General features: G+C 53.5%; 2 protein-coding genes across 2 annotated transcripts in view; one reads left to right on the top strand and one right to left on the bottom strand.

Annotated features, from left to right (window-relative positions):
* Positions 1–1,334, top strand: part of LOC115307993 (cullin-9-like) — a 15,636-nt gene extending 14,302 nt beyond the window's left edge. Inside the window, exons 4-6 of the mRNA XM_029964857.1 lie at positions 30–230; positions 684–880; positions 961–1,334. Coding sequence (XP_029820717.1) covers positions 30–230; positions 684–880; positions 961–1,245 — 683 coding nt within the window. The 3' untranslated portion in view covers positions 1,246–1,334. The remainder of the gene's footprint in view (positions 1–29; positions 231–683; positions 881–960) is intronic.
* A 199-nt stretch (positions 1,335–1,533) lies between these two features.
* The window catches only part of LOC103756895 (phosphofurin acidic cluster sorting protein 1-like), a 59,911-nt gene continuing 44,072 nt past the window's right edge, over positions 1,534–17,372 (bottom strand). Inside the window, 23 exon segments of the mRNA XM_029964865.1 lie at positions 1,534–2,370; positions 2,471–2,584; positions 2,774–2,997; positions 3,149–3,290; positions 3,382–3,424; positions 3,527–3,569; positions 3,928–3,960; positions 4,318–4,420; positions 4,508–4,618; positions 4,712–4,866; positions 5,182–5,288; positions 6,603–6,707; positions 6,830–6,962; positions 7,086–7,207; positions 7,502–7,573; positions 7,891–7,984; positions 11,437–11,588; positions 12,234–12,293; positions 13,091–13,171; positions 15,271–15,362; positions 15,512–15,674; positions 15,860–15,985; positions 16,333–16,422. Coding sequence (XP_029820725.1) covers positions 2,255–2,370; positions 2,471–2,584; positions 2,774–2,997; positions 3,149–3,290; positions 3,382–3,424; positions 3,527–3,569; positions 3,928–3,960; positions 4,318–4,420; positions 4,508–4,618; positions 4,712–4,866; positions 5,182–5,288; positions 6,603–6,707; positions 6,830–6,962; positions 7,086–7,207; positions 7,502–7,573; positions 7,891–7,984; positions 11,437–11,588; positions 12,234–12,293; positions 13,091–13,171; positions 15,271–15,362; positions 15,512–15,674; positions 15,860–15,985; positions 16,333–16,422 — 2,481 coding nt within the window. The 3' untranslated portion in view covers positions 1,534–2,254.

Raw genomic sequence — 17,372 nt, 5'->3', positions numbered from 1 at the left:
GCAGGGCTGTGTCCTCCCTTCCCTTCCAGTGGGGTCTCCAGCAGCATTTGGGGCACAGGACACCCTTGGTGTAGGTCTTGGCCAGCCATTCACCTCCCATGCCCTGCTGCAGGAGGTGACTGTGGAGGCCCTGCTGCAGGCTACAGGGCTCCCTGCTGACCTGGTGCACCACGCGCTGACACCGCTGACCCACGGCCAGGGCGTCCTGGTGCAGAGCTGCACACTGGGAGGTGAATGTGGGGCTGGGGCACCCCTGGGGAGGTGCTGCTCTGAGCCCTGAGTAGGTGCTGGGCTTTGGGGTGCACAAACTTGTACGGCAAGTGAGTAGGCTGGGGTGGGTCTGTCTGGTGTTTCTGGGGGTGCGAGTCTGTGTGCCAGGTTGGGGCCATTAGGCCAGGTGTAGGGTTGGGAGTGGTGTGTGGGGCTGGGGCTTGGGGCCATGCTTGGGGTGCGAGTCAGTGTGGATGGTTGTGTCTTGGGTCTGTGTGTGGGTTGGGGACAGGGATGGGGTTGTGTGCGTGGCTGTTGCTTGGGGCCACGTGTGGGGGACAGGGCTGTGGCAGCCAACTGTGGGGGCAGCAGGAGGAGGCCCAGGTTGGGTCCAGCAGCCACACGTGTGTCCTGGGGCTCCTTCAAGGCCCTGCTGGAGGCTTGGCTGACCCTGGGTTGGGTGCTGGCTCCAGGTGCACTGCGGCTGAACCAGGTAGCCCTGGCCCAGGCCTCTGGCCACCACCTGAGGCTGCTGCCTCAGCAGAGATACCTGCGGACAGAGAGGGCTGAGGTGAGCGCCCTGGAGAGGAAGAGGAATGTCCTCTGTTGCCTCATCACCCGCATCCTCAAGGTGGAGAAGCAGCTCCACGTCGACAACCTGGTGTTCAGGGTACGAAGGTCCTGGGGGGCAGAGAGGGGCTGCATGGGTGCTGTGGCACACTGCAGTGTGGGGCTCCCTTGCTGCCATAGGTGATTGATGCCTGTCAAAAGGGTGAACTGGGGCCAGGTGTGCAGTTTCTGAGCTTCTGCTGCCACAGCGTGGACGTGCTGTCCTGTGTCCTGCACCTGTTGAACCAGGGCTATCTCCGGCGCCAGGAGGGGAGGCCTCATGTCTTGGAATACATCTCTGCTGAACCCACAACACCCCCCACTTCCCAGGTCCAGCCACAGGTTGCCTTCCAGACTGTAGAGATCAAGATGGCATCAAGCCTGGCCTCTGCCGAAAAGAGAAAGACATTTTCCACATTCAGGTAGATGAGGACCTGGTTGGGAGGACTCAGGCTGGGGCTAGTCTGTTTCTTCCTTGTGGGTTCTATTTAAATAAATGAGCCAAGTGCCATCCAGTCCTGGTTCACAGTCTGTCAGAGAGCTCAGCTGGCTCATGGCTGGGAGTGTGGTGAGGCCACGTTGCTGTGGTCAGGCAGCCCTGACTGCTGTGCTTGCTAGAGTGGGTGTAGTACCTGCACCCTGCCCACATTTATTCTCCCCCGCTGTGTTTTGGTCCATTGCCCTGAGACATGGGGGACCACACCCCCCCTGCCATAATGGTACCAGCATTAATTTATTAAAATTAATCCTGAAAAGTAACCGTACAATAAATTTAAAAAAAATAGAATCTTGTAAAAAAAAAAACCCAGGTGCCCTCATGCCACACCTCCAGCTGGCAGCACCCTGGGGTAGGGCTGGTTGGGAAGGGATGGGGGAATGAAGAGGACAGCCTCAGCAGCAGGGCTGCAGGGGGACTGGAAAAGCTGCTGAGGCTCTGCTGCAGAGGGCATGGCCAGGCACAGCAGCATGAGGCTGGCAGTGGGGCTGGCAAGGGGCAGCACAGGCGTTGCGGGCCCTGCTCAGCACCTGCCCCCTGCAGAGCAGTCTGGGTGGCTGCAGCGTGGGGGAACCTGCCTGGGCCCAGCCCAGCTGGGGCCCTGGCTGGCTGCAGGGTGGCCTGGCAGGTGCATCTGTGGAGAGTGAGGCCCAGAGCCCTTCCTGGGGCCCTGCTGGCTGGTGCCAACCCTTGTCCCAGGCTGCTGTTGGGGGTCATGGGAGGCAGATGGCATGGTGCCCTGGCTGGTGTTGGAGGGTGCGTGGACCCAGTCTCACTGGCCTCACCTTCACGGGTCTTGGCCCACAGGGTGGAGGTGTGGTATCCCCCCTCCACAGAGCAGGCAGGGACTGGCCACAGAAGATGGGGACAAGAGCATGTCCATTTCTCTGTCTCTTCTTGCAACCCACTGCAGCTCCATTCCAGGGATGCCCCCATGTATCACACACTCTTCGAGTAGCCAAAGATACCCACAGGGAGGTATTTCACGTGTGTTGGCCACTGTGCTGCCAGCTGGAAAAACTTCACATCGTTCCACTCCACCCCATCTATGGAGACTGAGAGGAGAGGGTGCAGTGAGGCACAGCCCTGCCACAGCCAGCCTCTGCTGCTTGGTCTGCCCCCCTACAGCCCCAAATGGCTTATACCTTCCCTCACCTCGCAACATGGTGTTCTGGTGCTTGGCTGTGCAGATGAGGCGTGTGATCCCTTCGATGACTTGGCTTTTGGGTTCCAAGTCCTTTTCTTTAGGTTTCTTGCTCAGGAACATCACTAGGGGCCAAGGCCAGACAAGACCAATGTTAAGATGTCCCCACCTGGCGCTGGGTGGGAGCCTTGCCCCAGGGCTGGCTTATTGACTGGCCCCTCCTGGGCCAGCTCTCAGCCCTGTCCTCCCTCCCACGCTTTTTGCAAAGCACTGTGGCCCCACAGCCAGAGAGCACCCAGAGTGGGCTTGGTTACCTTTCTTGTTTTTCTCCTTGGTGACCACAGTCATGGCCATGGTGCTGGGGGGCACCAGTTCCCCTGTGCCAGGGATGCGGCTGACCTGGAGTGAGCGGAAGTTGCTCTTGAGTGTGTTCTTGATACCCGTCTCCCGCTTGTCACCCTCCTTCTTCCTGTCCAGCCCTTGTGTTGTCCAGTAGTCCACCTGCAGGCCCATTACCTCCACACCAGGGCTCAGAGACCTGGGCAAGATGGGCAGCACCATGTAGCACACAGGTGCTGCCCATGCTCCTCTCCTTCCCAATTGCCCAGCTGCAGCCTGCCCAGGGAGCAGCAATAATACTCCTACCCCAGCCCCTGCTGCCTCAGGCTAAGTGTGGCTTGCCTTCTTACCCAGCACCCGAGAGGCCACTGCTGACAGACGGGGAGGGTGGCGGAGTGCTCACGGTCTCCTTGCCATAGGGAGCTGCTCCACTGGTGGCTGGCGCTGAGCTCAGCAGGGAGGGGGTACAGACTGTGGCATCATCCGAGTCCACTGCGAAGGAAGAGTGCGGGTTGTGGGGGCTGGGGGACCCCAACAACGGCCTCCCACAGTGGAGAAGAGAGCTGGGCTCCCAAGGACTCACCAGAGGCACTGAATGACTGCTCCACCAGGCCCACCTTCACCACCTGCAAGGACAGATGAGTCAGAGGACAGCCAGCATCAGTAGGGCTGCGCACTGCCCCTCTCTCCTCAGCCCCAGTGGCCTGCTGGCCCCTCAAAACACTCACCCCCACAAAGGGGACAAACTTCTGGCAGGAGTCCTCGTCGGGGCTGGAGAAGGAAGAGAGGTTGGTCAGGGTTTGGGTGTGCTGAGCACCGAGTGCCATGTGACTATCCTTGTGCCCAGGCACCCCCGCACTGGCAGGGGTCAATGCTGGCTCACAGCCACTGGCACAGTCTCCTCTGCCCTCCCTCCCATGGGACCCCCTGTCCCCAACATGGCAGCACAGGGCACACTACACAAGGAGGCAAGGAGTTGTCCCCTCCAGTGCTGGGAAAGGGCTTGCATGCGGGAGGGCAGCCCTGCCCCACTTTGGGGTCACGGCTCCTCTGCACAGCAAGAGGGATGGACGCACATGGGGGAAGGTGGGGGGGGCCAGGCAGCGGCACAGCAAGCACAAGCCAATACCTGATATAAAAATCAAAATAGAGACTTCTCTTCCTTGAGTGCCAGAAACCAAGAGAAGGGAGAGGTGAGAGTGCAGCTGGAACACGAGCGTCAACCCCCGGGCAGCACAATACCAGCTTGCAGCCCCCACCCAGCCCATCCCAGTCCTGGCAGCTGGTCCCCACCACTGGGACTGTCACAGCCACAGATGCTGGAGGGGCCGAGCACACCGGGAGGTGGCAGGGAATGGTGCTGCTCTCACTGTGGAACCCCAGCTCCCCTCAGCACCACGTTGCTTGTCAGCGGAATGCTGAGCCTCACTCACTTGTCCCATGTCCCACATCCCTGTCCTGAGCACAGCCCAGACTGGGGCCACATGAGGGAGGACAAGTGTCCTGGCGACACGCTCACCTCTTCTGCTTGTATGTCAGCATGGCCTCAGAGATGGGAAGCTGGTGAGAGAGGCTGGCTCCAGCGATGAACTGGGCAACACGGCCTGCAATGTCCACAGTGTCTGTGGGCACAAAGAGCCGTGAGGGCCTCAGTGGCAGCTGGGCTCACCATCAGGGCACTGCTGATGCCACCCTGCCCTGCTCCTCACCTGCGGTGGGTGGCTCAGCCCTGCTGAACAGCTCCCGCCATGCCGTGTCCAGGAAGAGAGTGCTGTATTTGTTATCCACTGAGGCCAGGTACTTGGCCAGAGGGTGAGAGCCTGTGGGTAAGAAGGGCAGCATTGGCTCCAGGCAGGGGAATCTGGGGAGGTAGGAGAGGACAGCCCTGGGAGCAGGCTCACAGTGGCTCTCACCCAGCGGCACAAGAAGAAAGCGAAGGTAGTTGAGCCAGTCGGGTGTCTTGCTGGCCAATTGCTCCACAAAGAAACGGAGGACAACACTCAGGTAGCTCTGGTCCCCTGCCACCACCACCTTCACCGGGGGAGGCATATGAGAGTTACAGTTACAGCTGCCAAAGGAAGAGAAAAGGAGACCATGAAGGATGTGTAGTGGCTCAGCAGGCGGGCCAGGGGACATGCCCTGCCAGGCCAACTGACAGAATCCCATTGCTGAGAATTTCCAGCTTGCTGTGCACTGCCAGGGGCAAAAGCAGCACTGGGATACTGGGATACCGGGATACTCCACTTTCCCCAGGTCTACACTTGTTTCTACAGTAATATCCACAACCCCAAAAGGTCCTAATGAGCCCTGGGGAGCCACGGCCATACCGAGCCCTTCTCTCAATTCATATGGTGCCACCAGGCTGAGCCCAAGCTGTACTCACTATCGCTGGATGCGGGAGACAGTGGTGTTGAAGGCTGCCTGGATGTCCGCCACGGAGCAGGTGGATACGACCAACTGCTTGTGCGCCTGGAGCTGCTCACTCACGTACTGCCAATGCAGAGAGCTCAGGTTAAGGCACTCTGGGGGCATGGCTGTGCTGGCCCCCCCTGCCCTCTGGGATAGAACTGGGACCCCTGTCCCCACCCATGCCATGTGGGTAGGCTGAAACCATCAGGTCATTCATGGCTGCATGCCTGAGCATCCCTGCTCCTCCCAGCTCTGCCCTAGAGGCTGCCTGCCCCAGCCCTCTGCTCTCACCTTTGAGCACAGCAGTCACCACCCTTGCCATGGCAAGGGCAAAACCGTCCCAAGAACCAGGCTGTGCTCCTTGAGATAAGTGGTTTGGTCCAGAGACACTCTGATTTAAATTCTGCCATCCCACAGCACGGCCCAGCTATAAGCTCAGTCCACCTCTGCTCATTCCCTCCTTTTGCTCTCCCCCACTGTGGCACTCCAAAATCCTTCTGTGTCTCTTCAGGTGTCTGCATGCAGTTCAACAATTGTAAAACAGGCAGTCGTGCTAAACAAGGGGGCTTAGAAGATACCCGATGGGGTCTGGAAGTGGGCATTGATCCTTTTTTCCCTATCCAGGACAAGTGCCAGAGCAGGAATATGTCAAGAATGCACAGCCTGAGTCAAGACTTCACCACCCTTACCGAGAAGCCCTTCCTTCTGCCATAAAATTTTCCAGCACTGTTTCTGGATATCAGATGTAGCTGCAGGATCCTGAAGGGGTCTCAGAGGTGTTTTGTCTAACTGTTTGCATGTTTGCACATACGTACATGTCCCTGCTCACCTTTAGCGGTCAACTCCTCCAGGTATGGGGGAGGCAAGTGCTCATCAGGGGCTGGGCCCAACCTCACAGGGACAGTCGGCATGAGACAGGAAGGCCTCACATGCCCCCATGTCTGGAGACCCCAGCTCTGACAATGAAGTTAATGCTCCCTGGGAATGGCAGGCAATGTTCTTCCATCTCTCAGTGGGAAATACCTCTGCTGCTTCCCAGGGCCTGGTGCCCACAGAGGAAGGGAGCCTTTTGCCAGGGCATCCAGCAAAGTTCTGACCCGTGGGGTTCCTGGGAGCCAGGACCAAGCAGTGAGGGCCCAAGGTACAGTCCACTAGCCAGCCTTTCTGGGACTGAGCTGCTATGTGGCACGTGACAGAGGAGACACATGCGACTCTTCTGTATGTGGCTCGGCACTGTGTAAATGCATTGTCTCCCTGAAGGAAGGGCCACGCTGGGGGAGAGGAGGACACAGCTAGTGCCATTTTCCCTAGGACACCCTGCCATGGTTGGGAGAATCCTTGAGGCCCCTGCTTACAGCTGTCCCTATGCATCCAGCTCCCATCACGCCTACTCACCTGCCCCTGCCACTCAGCGACATTCACCAGCACGATACTCTCGGGGAGCTGCTCGTCTGAGACCAGGATCTGGTTCAGCTGATCGTAAACAGACTTTCGGGGCACCTATGACAGCATCACCATGAAGGTTAACCCCAGTCAGCCGCCTTGGACACTGCCCATGGCTGAAGACCTGGCAGAGCTCTCAAATGAGAAGCCTCCAGCTGAGACTGTTCCCAGGGCCTCACCTGGGTGCTGTGCCACGAGTCTGGAGAGCTCTCACTGTCCAGGCTGCTGGTACGGCCACCCTGTCCCTTTGAGCTCTGCCGGTCCTTCACAGAGGTGCTGCGGGGACGCCACAACTGCTTGCTCTCTGCCTTGCTGTGAGTGAGAAGCAGGAGAGGCAAAACTGTTGATGAAATCTCATCTCCACCAATCCCCACTCTCTCCAGGGAGTCAGCGTGGGCCCATGCAGCCCCAGCATGGGGCACAGGCCTGCCTTACCTGGGGGACACGGCACTGGGGAGCTCAGCTTTGGTCCCAGGGCCCAGTCTATCCACGCTGCCCTCCCTCGTGGCAGCCTCTGTGGGGGCCAGCCGTGGACATGGCTCCTCTGCAGCCAGCTCCTGAGGGCCACACACAGTCACTTCATACACACTCCTCTCTCTGCTCCTGCAGGGAGCAGCCCTGCACCCATGGATGCCCATCATCCAAGACAGGCCTGGAGAGCCAAGGCTGCAGGGCCTCGAGAGGACTGGGCTGCATCTCCTGCAGACCCTAACATTCCCTCCACTCTTGCCGCTCTCCAGCACAATGTACTTGTCTTCCCAAGCCCTGCTCCCTGGCTGGTGGGCACTCTTGGTACTCCAGAAAACAAGGTGGGGCCTGAGAGAGCTCCACATCTCATAGCCCATACTCACCACTGCAGGGATCTCCACTCCTGGCTCTTCCTGTGGTCGCTGTGCTCCTGGCTTCCGCTTGTCTGCCTCGCCCTAGGGGACAGGGAGTGGGGTCAGAGCAGGATGGAGCATGCTGAGCAGGGAAGGTGCCAGTGACCCATACCTGGCCTCACAGAACACATGCTCCCACAGGGGAGCCCGGCGTCCCCCTGGGACCAGCCCCAGAGGATGCCCCCCATCGCTACCTGTCTGCCTGCGCTGGGAAAAAGAGGAGGAAAGAAGGAAAGGAGCAGCCCCAGGCAGGTGCTGCCAGGAGCTGTGGTCTCAGAGTGCAGGCACTGTGGGGGTGCTGGGCTGGCTGGGGAGGGAAGGGGGCAAGAGGTGGTGGTGATGGTGGTGGTGTAACTCACAGGGCTGCCCGACTCTTGATCCTGCCCTTTCTGGCTGTGCAGACTGCCGATCTCAGTCTGGGAACCAGAATGAGAGACTCCCTCAAAGAAACGCCTGCAGAGAAACAGACAGACGAACGAACGGACAGACAGACAGACGGGAGAGAAAAAGGCAGGAATAAGAGAGGAACAAAGTCACCATGATCCCAGCACACCCCCACCAGCCTGTCCCAAGCACAGAGCACTGTGGAAAGGCCCCCAGTGGGACACAGGGCCAGACACCCAAGTGCCCAGGCAACTCACAGGCTAGGAGCAGACCTGCCAGCAGTGCCACCTGCAACCCTGATGAGCTGAAGGAAGCATCCCTATCTCCCAGCCAGCAGTGCTTTCTCCCTCAAGTGATCCCCTACCCCTGCAGTGCAGGTGAGGAACTGCCGCCATTTCACTGGAGTATAGTATAGTCTCTGTAAAACCACAACTCCAAGATACTGCTGAACCTCTCTGCCTCCTCTGCACCATCACAGCTTCCACAGATTTCTGCTACCTTCCCTTCTGCTTCCCCATTTTCAGGAATGGCTCCTTGCCTCTGCCTGCTGCTGCAGCACACTTCTAACCGTATCTTCCAACTTCTCTTTCTGCTTTCCCCTTTCCCAAGGCTCTGAAGATCACAGTATTGCACACAGAACCACACCTCAGCACAGTACTTAAATCTGCCTATTTTTAGTCTCTGAGCTGACCTTTTGGTAGAGCTGCAGGGTGCAACTCCAAGGTCCTGTTTCCAAATCACCACGGTCAACAGAGGAACTCTCTTGGGGCAGCCAGGACAGTCTTTGCCGCTACAGTGTGAGCTTCCACCTCTGCTTACCCTTTTTCCACACATTATTTATTTGCCAAGGACCCCCTTCATATCCTGTGGGCTGCTTGAAGACCAATCTTTAGGAAACAAGCAGGCTCTATCACTGAATCTCACTTGCCAGTTTTCCCAGGACCCTTACAGCAACCACAGTCCATCTGCAACGTGTGACTTTCCTGCAGGAGACTTGAGCTAGATTCCCTCTAAGCTGTGTGTATGTGTTCATTAACTCCCAGGAAATGTTTCTCCTGATTCGCCTAGTGCACAGATGGGGACGTCAAGTTGCAGGTTTCCAGGGATGGCCACAGAGGCATAGAGAAGTTCTTCTGTTAGGACTCTATCAGTTTCTTTCTATTGTTTTCTACTGTCCTCATCTGGACATATCTGCAGCTTTCTGCAGGATTCCTCCTCATTTTACTTTCCTTTTAGCATGCTTCCTCCTTTGTATACAGCACACTGTAGTGCCAGGTACGACAGTATTTGTCAGGTTTTACTGCTACTAAAAGGACATTCCATCTCTGTAAATATATGATGGTTCCCACTGCAGGGCAGCTCTTCAGCAGCAGTGTTTATACACTGGTTGGGACAAGTCAAGGCTCGATTTTCCCCTCACTGGCTCAGTGACCAGTTGCTCACGACATGTTTGTTTACCAGAGCTCCAGATTTACAGTCAGAATTGTACTCTGATGGGACATTTTCTCCAGGTCACACTGGGATAAATTATGTCTCCTGTTAATAAAATATCTCTTCTCTCCCCTAGCCCTTCTGAACAGTGTCCTTCCATTTTCAGCAAATTTATTCCCCTTCTTCCCCATTCATTTTCTCAGTCATTTATGGAGACATTTGTTCCTTCACCTTTGATCTACAATCAGTTGGTCTAACTATTAAGGACTTACCTAACAGCCTCAGTTCCACCTCCAGTTTTGCCCAAGTGCAGGAGCAGCCTACAGCTGCATAGCCTCCCTGGCTGATCAAAAGGATAGCTATCAGCTCCCAACACCACTGGCCCAATCCAGGGCACCAGCAACTGCTCACCATTAAGGACTACCTTAATGCCCTTGCTCCACAGAGACCTTCACAGCGTCTAGCAAGGCTGTCTATGACAATAAATCCAACATGAGGATCACACCTCGAATTTACAGGTTGGGCTGGAAGGTCTCACCAGCTGAGAAGGCTATGCAGGAACCATGGGAACCATGAAGTCTACATTAAACACCTTGGCAGTCAGCTTCCACATCTCCTTAGAAAAAGTACAGACACAGTAATGTGAATTCAAGGGATATATACAGCACTGCCAGAAACTGAGGCACTAGAGACCAAACCAAGCCAGGGACACTTTGTGAACAGGCTGAAGAACACGTCAAAGCCCAATAGGCTGTCCTTCCAGAGTCAGCACCAAACAGCCCAAGAAGACTCTAACAACAGGTACCAGCAGAAACCAGTGCTCACTCTGGGATGCTGTCCCAGTGACCAGACGTTTGCAAGTAGAACCAGGTTGGAGGTCTTACATTTAAATACACTCAACAGACTTTTCTTACAGTTTCACATAGTTCACATACATAAAGCGTTATCTGACCATCTTCCTTTTTCTCCCACAGCACCTTTGTTTCCTTTGATGAGCGACTATGTGAAACTCCTTTTGGAGTCAAGCAGATCATCTAAGCAGCTCCTTGTCCACATGTTTGCTCTCTCCTTCACAATGACTTGCGGGTTTGTGAAAAACATGACTTCTGTCATGTCCCTGTTTTTTCCCCAGTGCCCCATGGGTTCCAGAATCCAGCAGATTTAATTTCAAACAGTTTGCCTACAGCAAACCAAGTCTGCTACTCCTGCTAAGTACCTTCAGCAAGGATACCAACTAAGCCAAATTATATTTAAATACTATATATATATATATATATAATATATATATTTACATGGCAGGGAGGTTGGAACTAGATGATTTTTAAGGTCTCTTCCAACCCAGGCCATTTTATGATTCTATATATAAATCTATAGAAAAAATAATGTCAAGTGAGCTTGGCTTGGCTAGAAGAGACCCAATGCACTATGAGGCAGTCAAGTAGAAAGACAGTAAAAGGCGACCTTTTCACAAAAAGACAGCACAAAAGCAGAAGAGCCGTGAGCAGAGAGGCCAGGTGATCGCAAATCACATGGGAACAAAGCCTGGTTTCACTGCATGGTCCACTGGAGACTTCTGTGCCAAGTCAGCAGTACTTGGCAGAGCAAGTCAAGTCACCAGCGCCTGGGGAATGGGATGAGGAACATTGCTGATGGTTGCTAGTCACGTTTTCACAAAGGCTGGGAACACAGCATGCACATCTCACAGGGACATAAAGACTGGCCCAGGCAGTCACTAAGTGCTCATGCTTCAGTGCGGAGAGCCCAGAAAACACCAGGACTGTTGGCAGAAAGATATGAAAGCTGGGAGCAGCCGGGGCTTAGATCAAGTAGGTACTCTTCCAGCAGACCAGTGTCAGATGCTGGGCTGGCAGAAAAATGAGACTAAGTGTGAAAGAAGATGGATTTTATGGGCAGTTTTGAATTTATTAAACAGGATATGCAAGTGAGGAGCTAGAGGTGCCAACAGAAGATGGCAATAGGAGTGGAGACAAGACAATGCCTGCATTAGCCCAAGCAACAGAAAAGTGTCGGAGGGCATTTCTTCACATCCAATAGACTGCTGTTGGCCAGGGACTCCCTTCAACCCTTACCTCAGGGTGGGCTTGGGTGTGCTGTGCACACTCTCATTGTCTTCAATCTCTGGGCCGCTGTCACTGTTGTTGCACTCTTCCAGGCTGTCATAGAGCAAGCCCAGGTCTTCCTCCACCTCCCGGGTCTGGTCTACAGGGTCAGAGTCCAGGACCTGCAGGACCAAACCCAGAGGACAGTGAAGAGATACAGAGTTACCTGCATCCCAGAACAGGCACATAGAAACTGCCTGACAGTCACAAGGCACACCATGGCACCGTTGTCACCTGAGAGAGCCAAATCCAGGCTGTGGACAAATCCAGTGACATTGCCATTAGGCCAAAGGAGGGTGCCACGAGCATGACATCCAAAGGAGTCTCAGACATCCATCATACTTACTGACAGTTAAGACACTTGGGAGGACCTTCACTGACTGTGCTGCACACTTAGTGCAGACTCTCAGTCAAGGCAAGCTACCCCCAGGCTGATGTTAGCCTGCTCTCAGTCATGGTCAGTATTGCCCCAACAATGCCAGTTCCTGGTGCAGAGTCAGTGTGTGACCGAAGCCTTCTTCCCTGGGCACCTCTCCCCAACAGAAAGGTGCTTTTTGATTTTAGCACAATGCTCAGAGCTACGTTCTTGAGGCAGAAGGCTTTGGAAAAGCCAAGGCCCAGTCTATGCCATGTCTCACACCACCTTTGGCACACCCCTGAGCAGCTACAGCTCATGCCTTGTGCTCCCAGTGAGTGGGAACCAGCACTCTGACATCTATACATCTGCCAGAGACATTCCCAGGTGAGGCAGCCTTCTTGCTTCTTACCTCTTCTGTCACTTTAAACCTCTTCAGCAAAGCCACAAATTTCTGCTTGAAGTTTGGTTGCTAAAACAAAAGAAGATCAGAAAGATCAGCAAAACTACTAAACCACGTTCCAAGATGACTAACATACAGGCCACAGTTACTGTCTCTAACATGCTGTCAGCTCCTTTCTAGCTCCATAGGTCCAAGGTCAGCTATGATCTCTCTCACTCTTTAAATTTGCTGTAGGATTTGGACTAATTCTGTACTCCACAAGAAGCCACTGTCTGGGCATGAGGGGGGATGAAAGGCTTCATACTTTTTCTGCTACAGGCTGGAATAGCACTCCATTTAGTCTCCTTTCTCCCCAGATCATCTGTTTGAGGAATACTGCCTTCGAGCAAGAAAAGATGAGGAATAAACTCAGGAAGAAGGTGGCCAGACACCTACAGGGCTGAAGTCAACAGGGATGAGAAGAAGCTTGGAGAGCAAGGGGTTGGCAGAGCAGCTCCTCCCTTCTGCAGATAGGCAGAGGAGCTGCTAATCGTTCACCTTTCTTTGTGCCTACCTCCCCTTCCTCAGGAAAGGAAAGAGACCATGTCACAGCAGCAAGTTAAAACTGTGTTGCATACAGATCATCACTGATACGAAGTCAGGCTAAACACAGTACAGACCATGAATCGAGGTACAGCCCTGAGCAACAAGCTAGCTAGCTCATTAATGGCAAGAGGTTCGTTCCTTCTTCTCAGAGCCAAGGGGGCTCTCCCCTGCTTTGCACCAAGGCCATCATTCCCCCTCCCCAATGCCCCTCACTGCCTTCAGGGAGGGGACAAAGTGAATCCCTTCCATCCCTTTGATCACGTTGTAAATGCTGATGTTACTCTGGTCATTGATGTGGTTCGGATCATTTTCCTCCTAGCCTTCTTGGTTTTCCTCAAGTCATCCTCTTCATCAAACAGATCCTGCAGGTAAAAAAGTCACAGCACATCAGAGCAACTGAGTTCAGGGAGCAGCACCTCCTAGTTCTCCTGCCCCACACTTGCCCTCCATTTTGAAAAGCTTTGGTCCACTCTGCTCCCAGAGTCTTGCTTCTTATTTCCGCTACCTCTCTCCATGGAGCTCCTTCTCCCTCCTTAGCACTGTACCCCAACAGACCTTCTTTCCCAGCACCTGTGCCACCAGGCCCCTCCAGAGATAAATGTACCAGCAAGAATAAGAGGAGAGACAGCAACTTTCTGCAACGTTCCTTGTTGCAAGCTAAAACTCTGCTCTCTGCACTCATCAGCCTTCCCCATGAACCATGTCTTGTTCTCCTGCTCTCCCCTCTCCAGAGTTAGTTCAGAGGGTACAGCACACAGAGTCACAAAAAAAACATTTTTTCCAGGGATCAGCCTTAACAAAAGGCACAACTCCCTGGGACATGGGACCCTGATGTGTTAACTCAGCACATTGGGATGGGTAATCTGGAGAACCCTTGTGAGAGAGTGAAATGTTAATCATTAACGATTCAAACAATCAGTCATTTGCAAAAGCAGCAGAGTGTTTTGCCAGGCCAGGTTTGCACCTGAAGGGGAGGAAGAGAGTTCCTGGATGTGTGGTGGAGAAACTTCTGATCTGCATAAGAACAGCTCAGGAGCAGAGGGGGTGGAGCATCTGTCACCACAGGATGACCATGACAAATCAAGCTCTGCTAAGCAACTGGATTTTGAGCCAGATAAGGGAAGAGGACACTAAAAAGCAGATCCTGCTAGGTGGGATAATGCCAGTGTCCCCCCTTACACAACCAGCTCAGCTGTAAAACCCTACTCCACCCCCCCAAACCCCAGGATGGTATCGGGACATTCACAGGTAGGCCTGAAGGTATTGATCCTTCTGATGAGGCATAACTGGCTCAACTACACTGATGTGAGAGGCAGCTGTCACGTCTTAGAAGGTATCATAAACCCTCAAAGTCCCCCAAAGCCCACCAGACTCATTCCTGAGGCCTTCCACCAAAAGACTGATCCACAGTGTTTCAACAGATCCACAGTGTTGCAACAGAGTGTAAAACTGTGTCACTCCCACCTCCCGCCCAGGGAGGTATCTGGGTGTTCACACCTAAACCTAAGCATATATTAAGCCATTGAACTCTATGTTTTGGGGGCTTCCCCCACCTCTGACAGATCAAGACTGTGACCATCACTTTGACCAAGCAACAATCAAGTCTCATTGCTGGATCCACAGGTGCTGATATCTTTCCTCTCCACTATCTACCCTTATCCTTCCTTCTTTCCTTTCTTTCTTTTCCCTACATATTTTCTTAAGTGATATCTTTATACTTTTATATTGTTATATTACTATAGATAATAATAACCAAAATGGCTACATTCCTCCTTTCCATTGCAACCAAAGTGTTCTGAAATAAACCTGCCATATATATATATATAAACACCAGTCATTCATTGTCACTTCACTCTAATCTGCCCCAAGGGATCTATTAACAAGAGCCTCAGTTACACCTGCCTTCAGGGGTGGGTCATAACAACCCTGAAAAGGGTTTGTCCTCATGCTTGATCAGCATGCTACCACAAGTCTTTCTTTGGCCCCAAATACAGGCAACCACAACAAGAGGACAGCAAACACAGTGACATAGATCATCACAGGGTTGGGATGAGTCAGCAATCTCTGACCATTTTCAGACCTAGACAGTACTTCTTCCTAAAATCTCTGTTCTCTCTCAGAGAGTGAGCAGTCTCTGGTCTGTTAGCACAGGGAGATAGGAGAAAATCATGGTGCCAGACTGAGGAGGGCTCAGCAGTGGTTTTCTGCTGCAGACCCGACACCTCTAAAGACAGATGGTTGAGACCTATGGCTCTCCAAAGTCCCTTGCCTCACCATGGACTTGACAGCAGCCCACAATTCTTTCTGCTGTCAGGTATTATGGCTCTCTGCCCTCTGAAACCATGCCAAATGTTTCATGAGGGAGATGAGAGGGCTCAGGGTGATCAAGATCTTCAACCCCCTAACTCTTGGCCCCAGAAACAGGAGCAGGACATAAGCCATTTTGCCAGGCCTCCCTTACCTGACCCTGCACAGCATCATCGCTGGCTTCCTGCTCTGAGGAGAAGCTGTCATCCTCTTCTTCAGAGTAGTTATCAATGTCCGGGGAGCGATCTGAAAGCAGACAGTGCAAATGCCCAGCTAAGCATGATGCCTGTCGTGGCTCCAGCGAAATGACTGGTACTGCTGGCAGGCACTGGGGTACACACTGTTACCCATGTCCTGTCCCAAACGCTCGCCTTCAGGTCTGAGCGCTAACACACCTGAAGCTTTGATTTTAGGACCTGAGGGGACGCTCCCATCCTCGTGGTCAATGGGCTGACTAGACAAAGAGTAGATGCTGATTTCAGCCACTCGGATGTTCACATCTTTCATGTTGCTGTGGAGGCCCAGAAGTTGCCCACCATCCGTCGGGTGCTGCATCACCTAGACAGACAGACAAGGTCCCTGACAGGATGACACAGCTGGCAGCCCATCTCCTCTATATTATAACCCACCAACAAGCCAGAGCACTCCCAGCAATGAGGCTCTGTCCACCAGCCCAGCTCTGTGCCCAGTGCTGGCACAGGGAAGGCCATGTGAGGCTCCCCTCTGTTCCCAGCTCCCTGTACCTCGGCCATGTTAATGATGCCCACTGCAAGAGTCTTGTAGCCCAGGATTGTGCGGTTCTTGTACCTCTTCCTCCGCTGCAGCATGATCTGTAGTTTGTTGCCATCTCTCTTGAGGAAATGTGGGTACTGGGGAAGGAATGGCAGCATGAGGGCAGGGCTCAGCATGACACACAGGTAGGAAACTCTTCCTCAGTGCTGATGTACAGCAGGATATGACCTGCCAAGTTTTGAGGTGCTCCTCAAAGGCCACCTGCACTTATCCATCATCCTCCATATCCCGATGCCCAGCAAAACAACCCCTGGAGCAACGGAGCACTTGGCCTGTAGCAGGAATCTGTGCTGCTATGGTCTGAGCATGGGCAATCACAGGAGGCCCCTCCCCAGAGACTATGCCTTTCACTGTTAGCCCCAGTGTTGTGGTTGCTGAAAAGTGCCAGGTAAGAAAGCCCAAGGGACTAGGCAACACCAAGTACCTGCAGTGAGAAGGTCAGCTCCAGCTCAGTCTCCATCAGGCCTCCAGGTGGGAGGACGTATTCATTTGATCTCAGGACTCGCTTTGAACCCTACAACAAGATTGGCAGACACACACTGTAAGCTAAGCTCAACCACAGACTCCACTGCACGACACACACAAGTCAATGGTGTTCACAGTCCATAAGGAAAGAAGACAGTGCCATGACTCTGTTCTGTTCCACCTCACAGAGCCACCTTACACACACCTATCAATGCTTTGCAAAAGCCTGCAGTTTCTCCTGAGCTGCCAGAGGTCCCTTCTACTTGCCTGCCTGCCAGGGAGCACTTGCTCTTCACAAGACTGTTTTGCTTAATCTGGCTCTTTGCATGGGGAGTGCAAGTCCAATATTGTGCAGGGGACACTACTTGAGCCAGAGGGAGCCATGCAGAGGGAAGGAAAGGGTCCCAATACACTGCCTGGCCAGGAAAGGGAGACATCTCTGCCCTGCAGTAGACAGACCCTGTGCAGACAGATCCCTGTCTAAGAACAGCTGGCAGAATGGCTCTTCTGGGACCAAGTCAGGATGTCCCAGGAGAACAGGGGTCCCTCTGCTTGCTCATCTTGTGTCTCAGAAAACTCCTCCTAGTCTTTTCCTCAGGCAACAGTCCTTATGTCTCCGCATATAGATATGTTTTTTTCCCCAGAAGGACAGTAAGAGAAGCACTCTAATTATGTACCCACTCCAACTCTTTCTTTTACTTCTGTCCTATCTTTACTATCTCTATGTCTTGGCTTCTGACAGAGAAACTGAATGACTTGTGGGATGAAAAATGCTGTCTTCATGCAACAGGCTCTCTTGGCTGCAGGGTGGCACAACTTGCAGACCCTCCCAAAAGTTGTCTGCAATGCTGTTCCCAGAGTCTGTGCCAGGACCAAGGCTTTCCTATGAAAGGTCTTCCTAAAACTGAAGAGAGGAGGTGGAGCACATCCCCTTTACCATCTGTGAGCATTCCTGGCCAAGAACACACTGACTCTTCCTTCCTGAACCCTTCTTTGATA

This window comes from Manacus vitellinus, unplaced genomic scaffold (assembly GCF_001715985.3).
Source record: "Manacus vitellinus isolate BGI_N305 unplaced genomic scaffold, ASM171598v3 scaffold_81_pilon, whole genome shotgun sequence".
Classification (NCBI taxonomy): Eukaryota; Metazoa; Chordata; class Aves; order Passeriformes; family Pipridae; genus Manacus; species Manacus vitellinus.
Note: the sequence above shows the minus strand (reverse complement) of the source record. Positions and strands in the feature narration are given on the sequence as shown.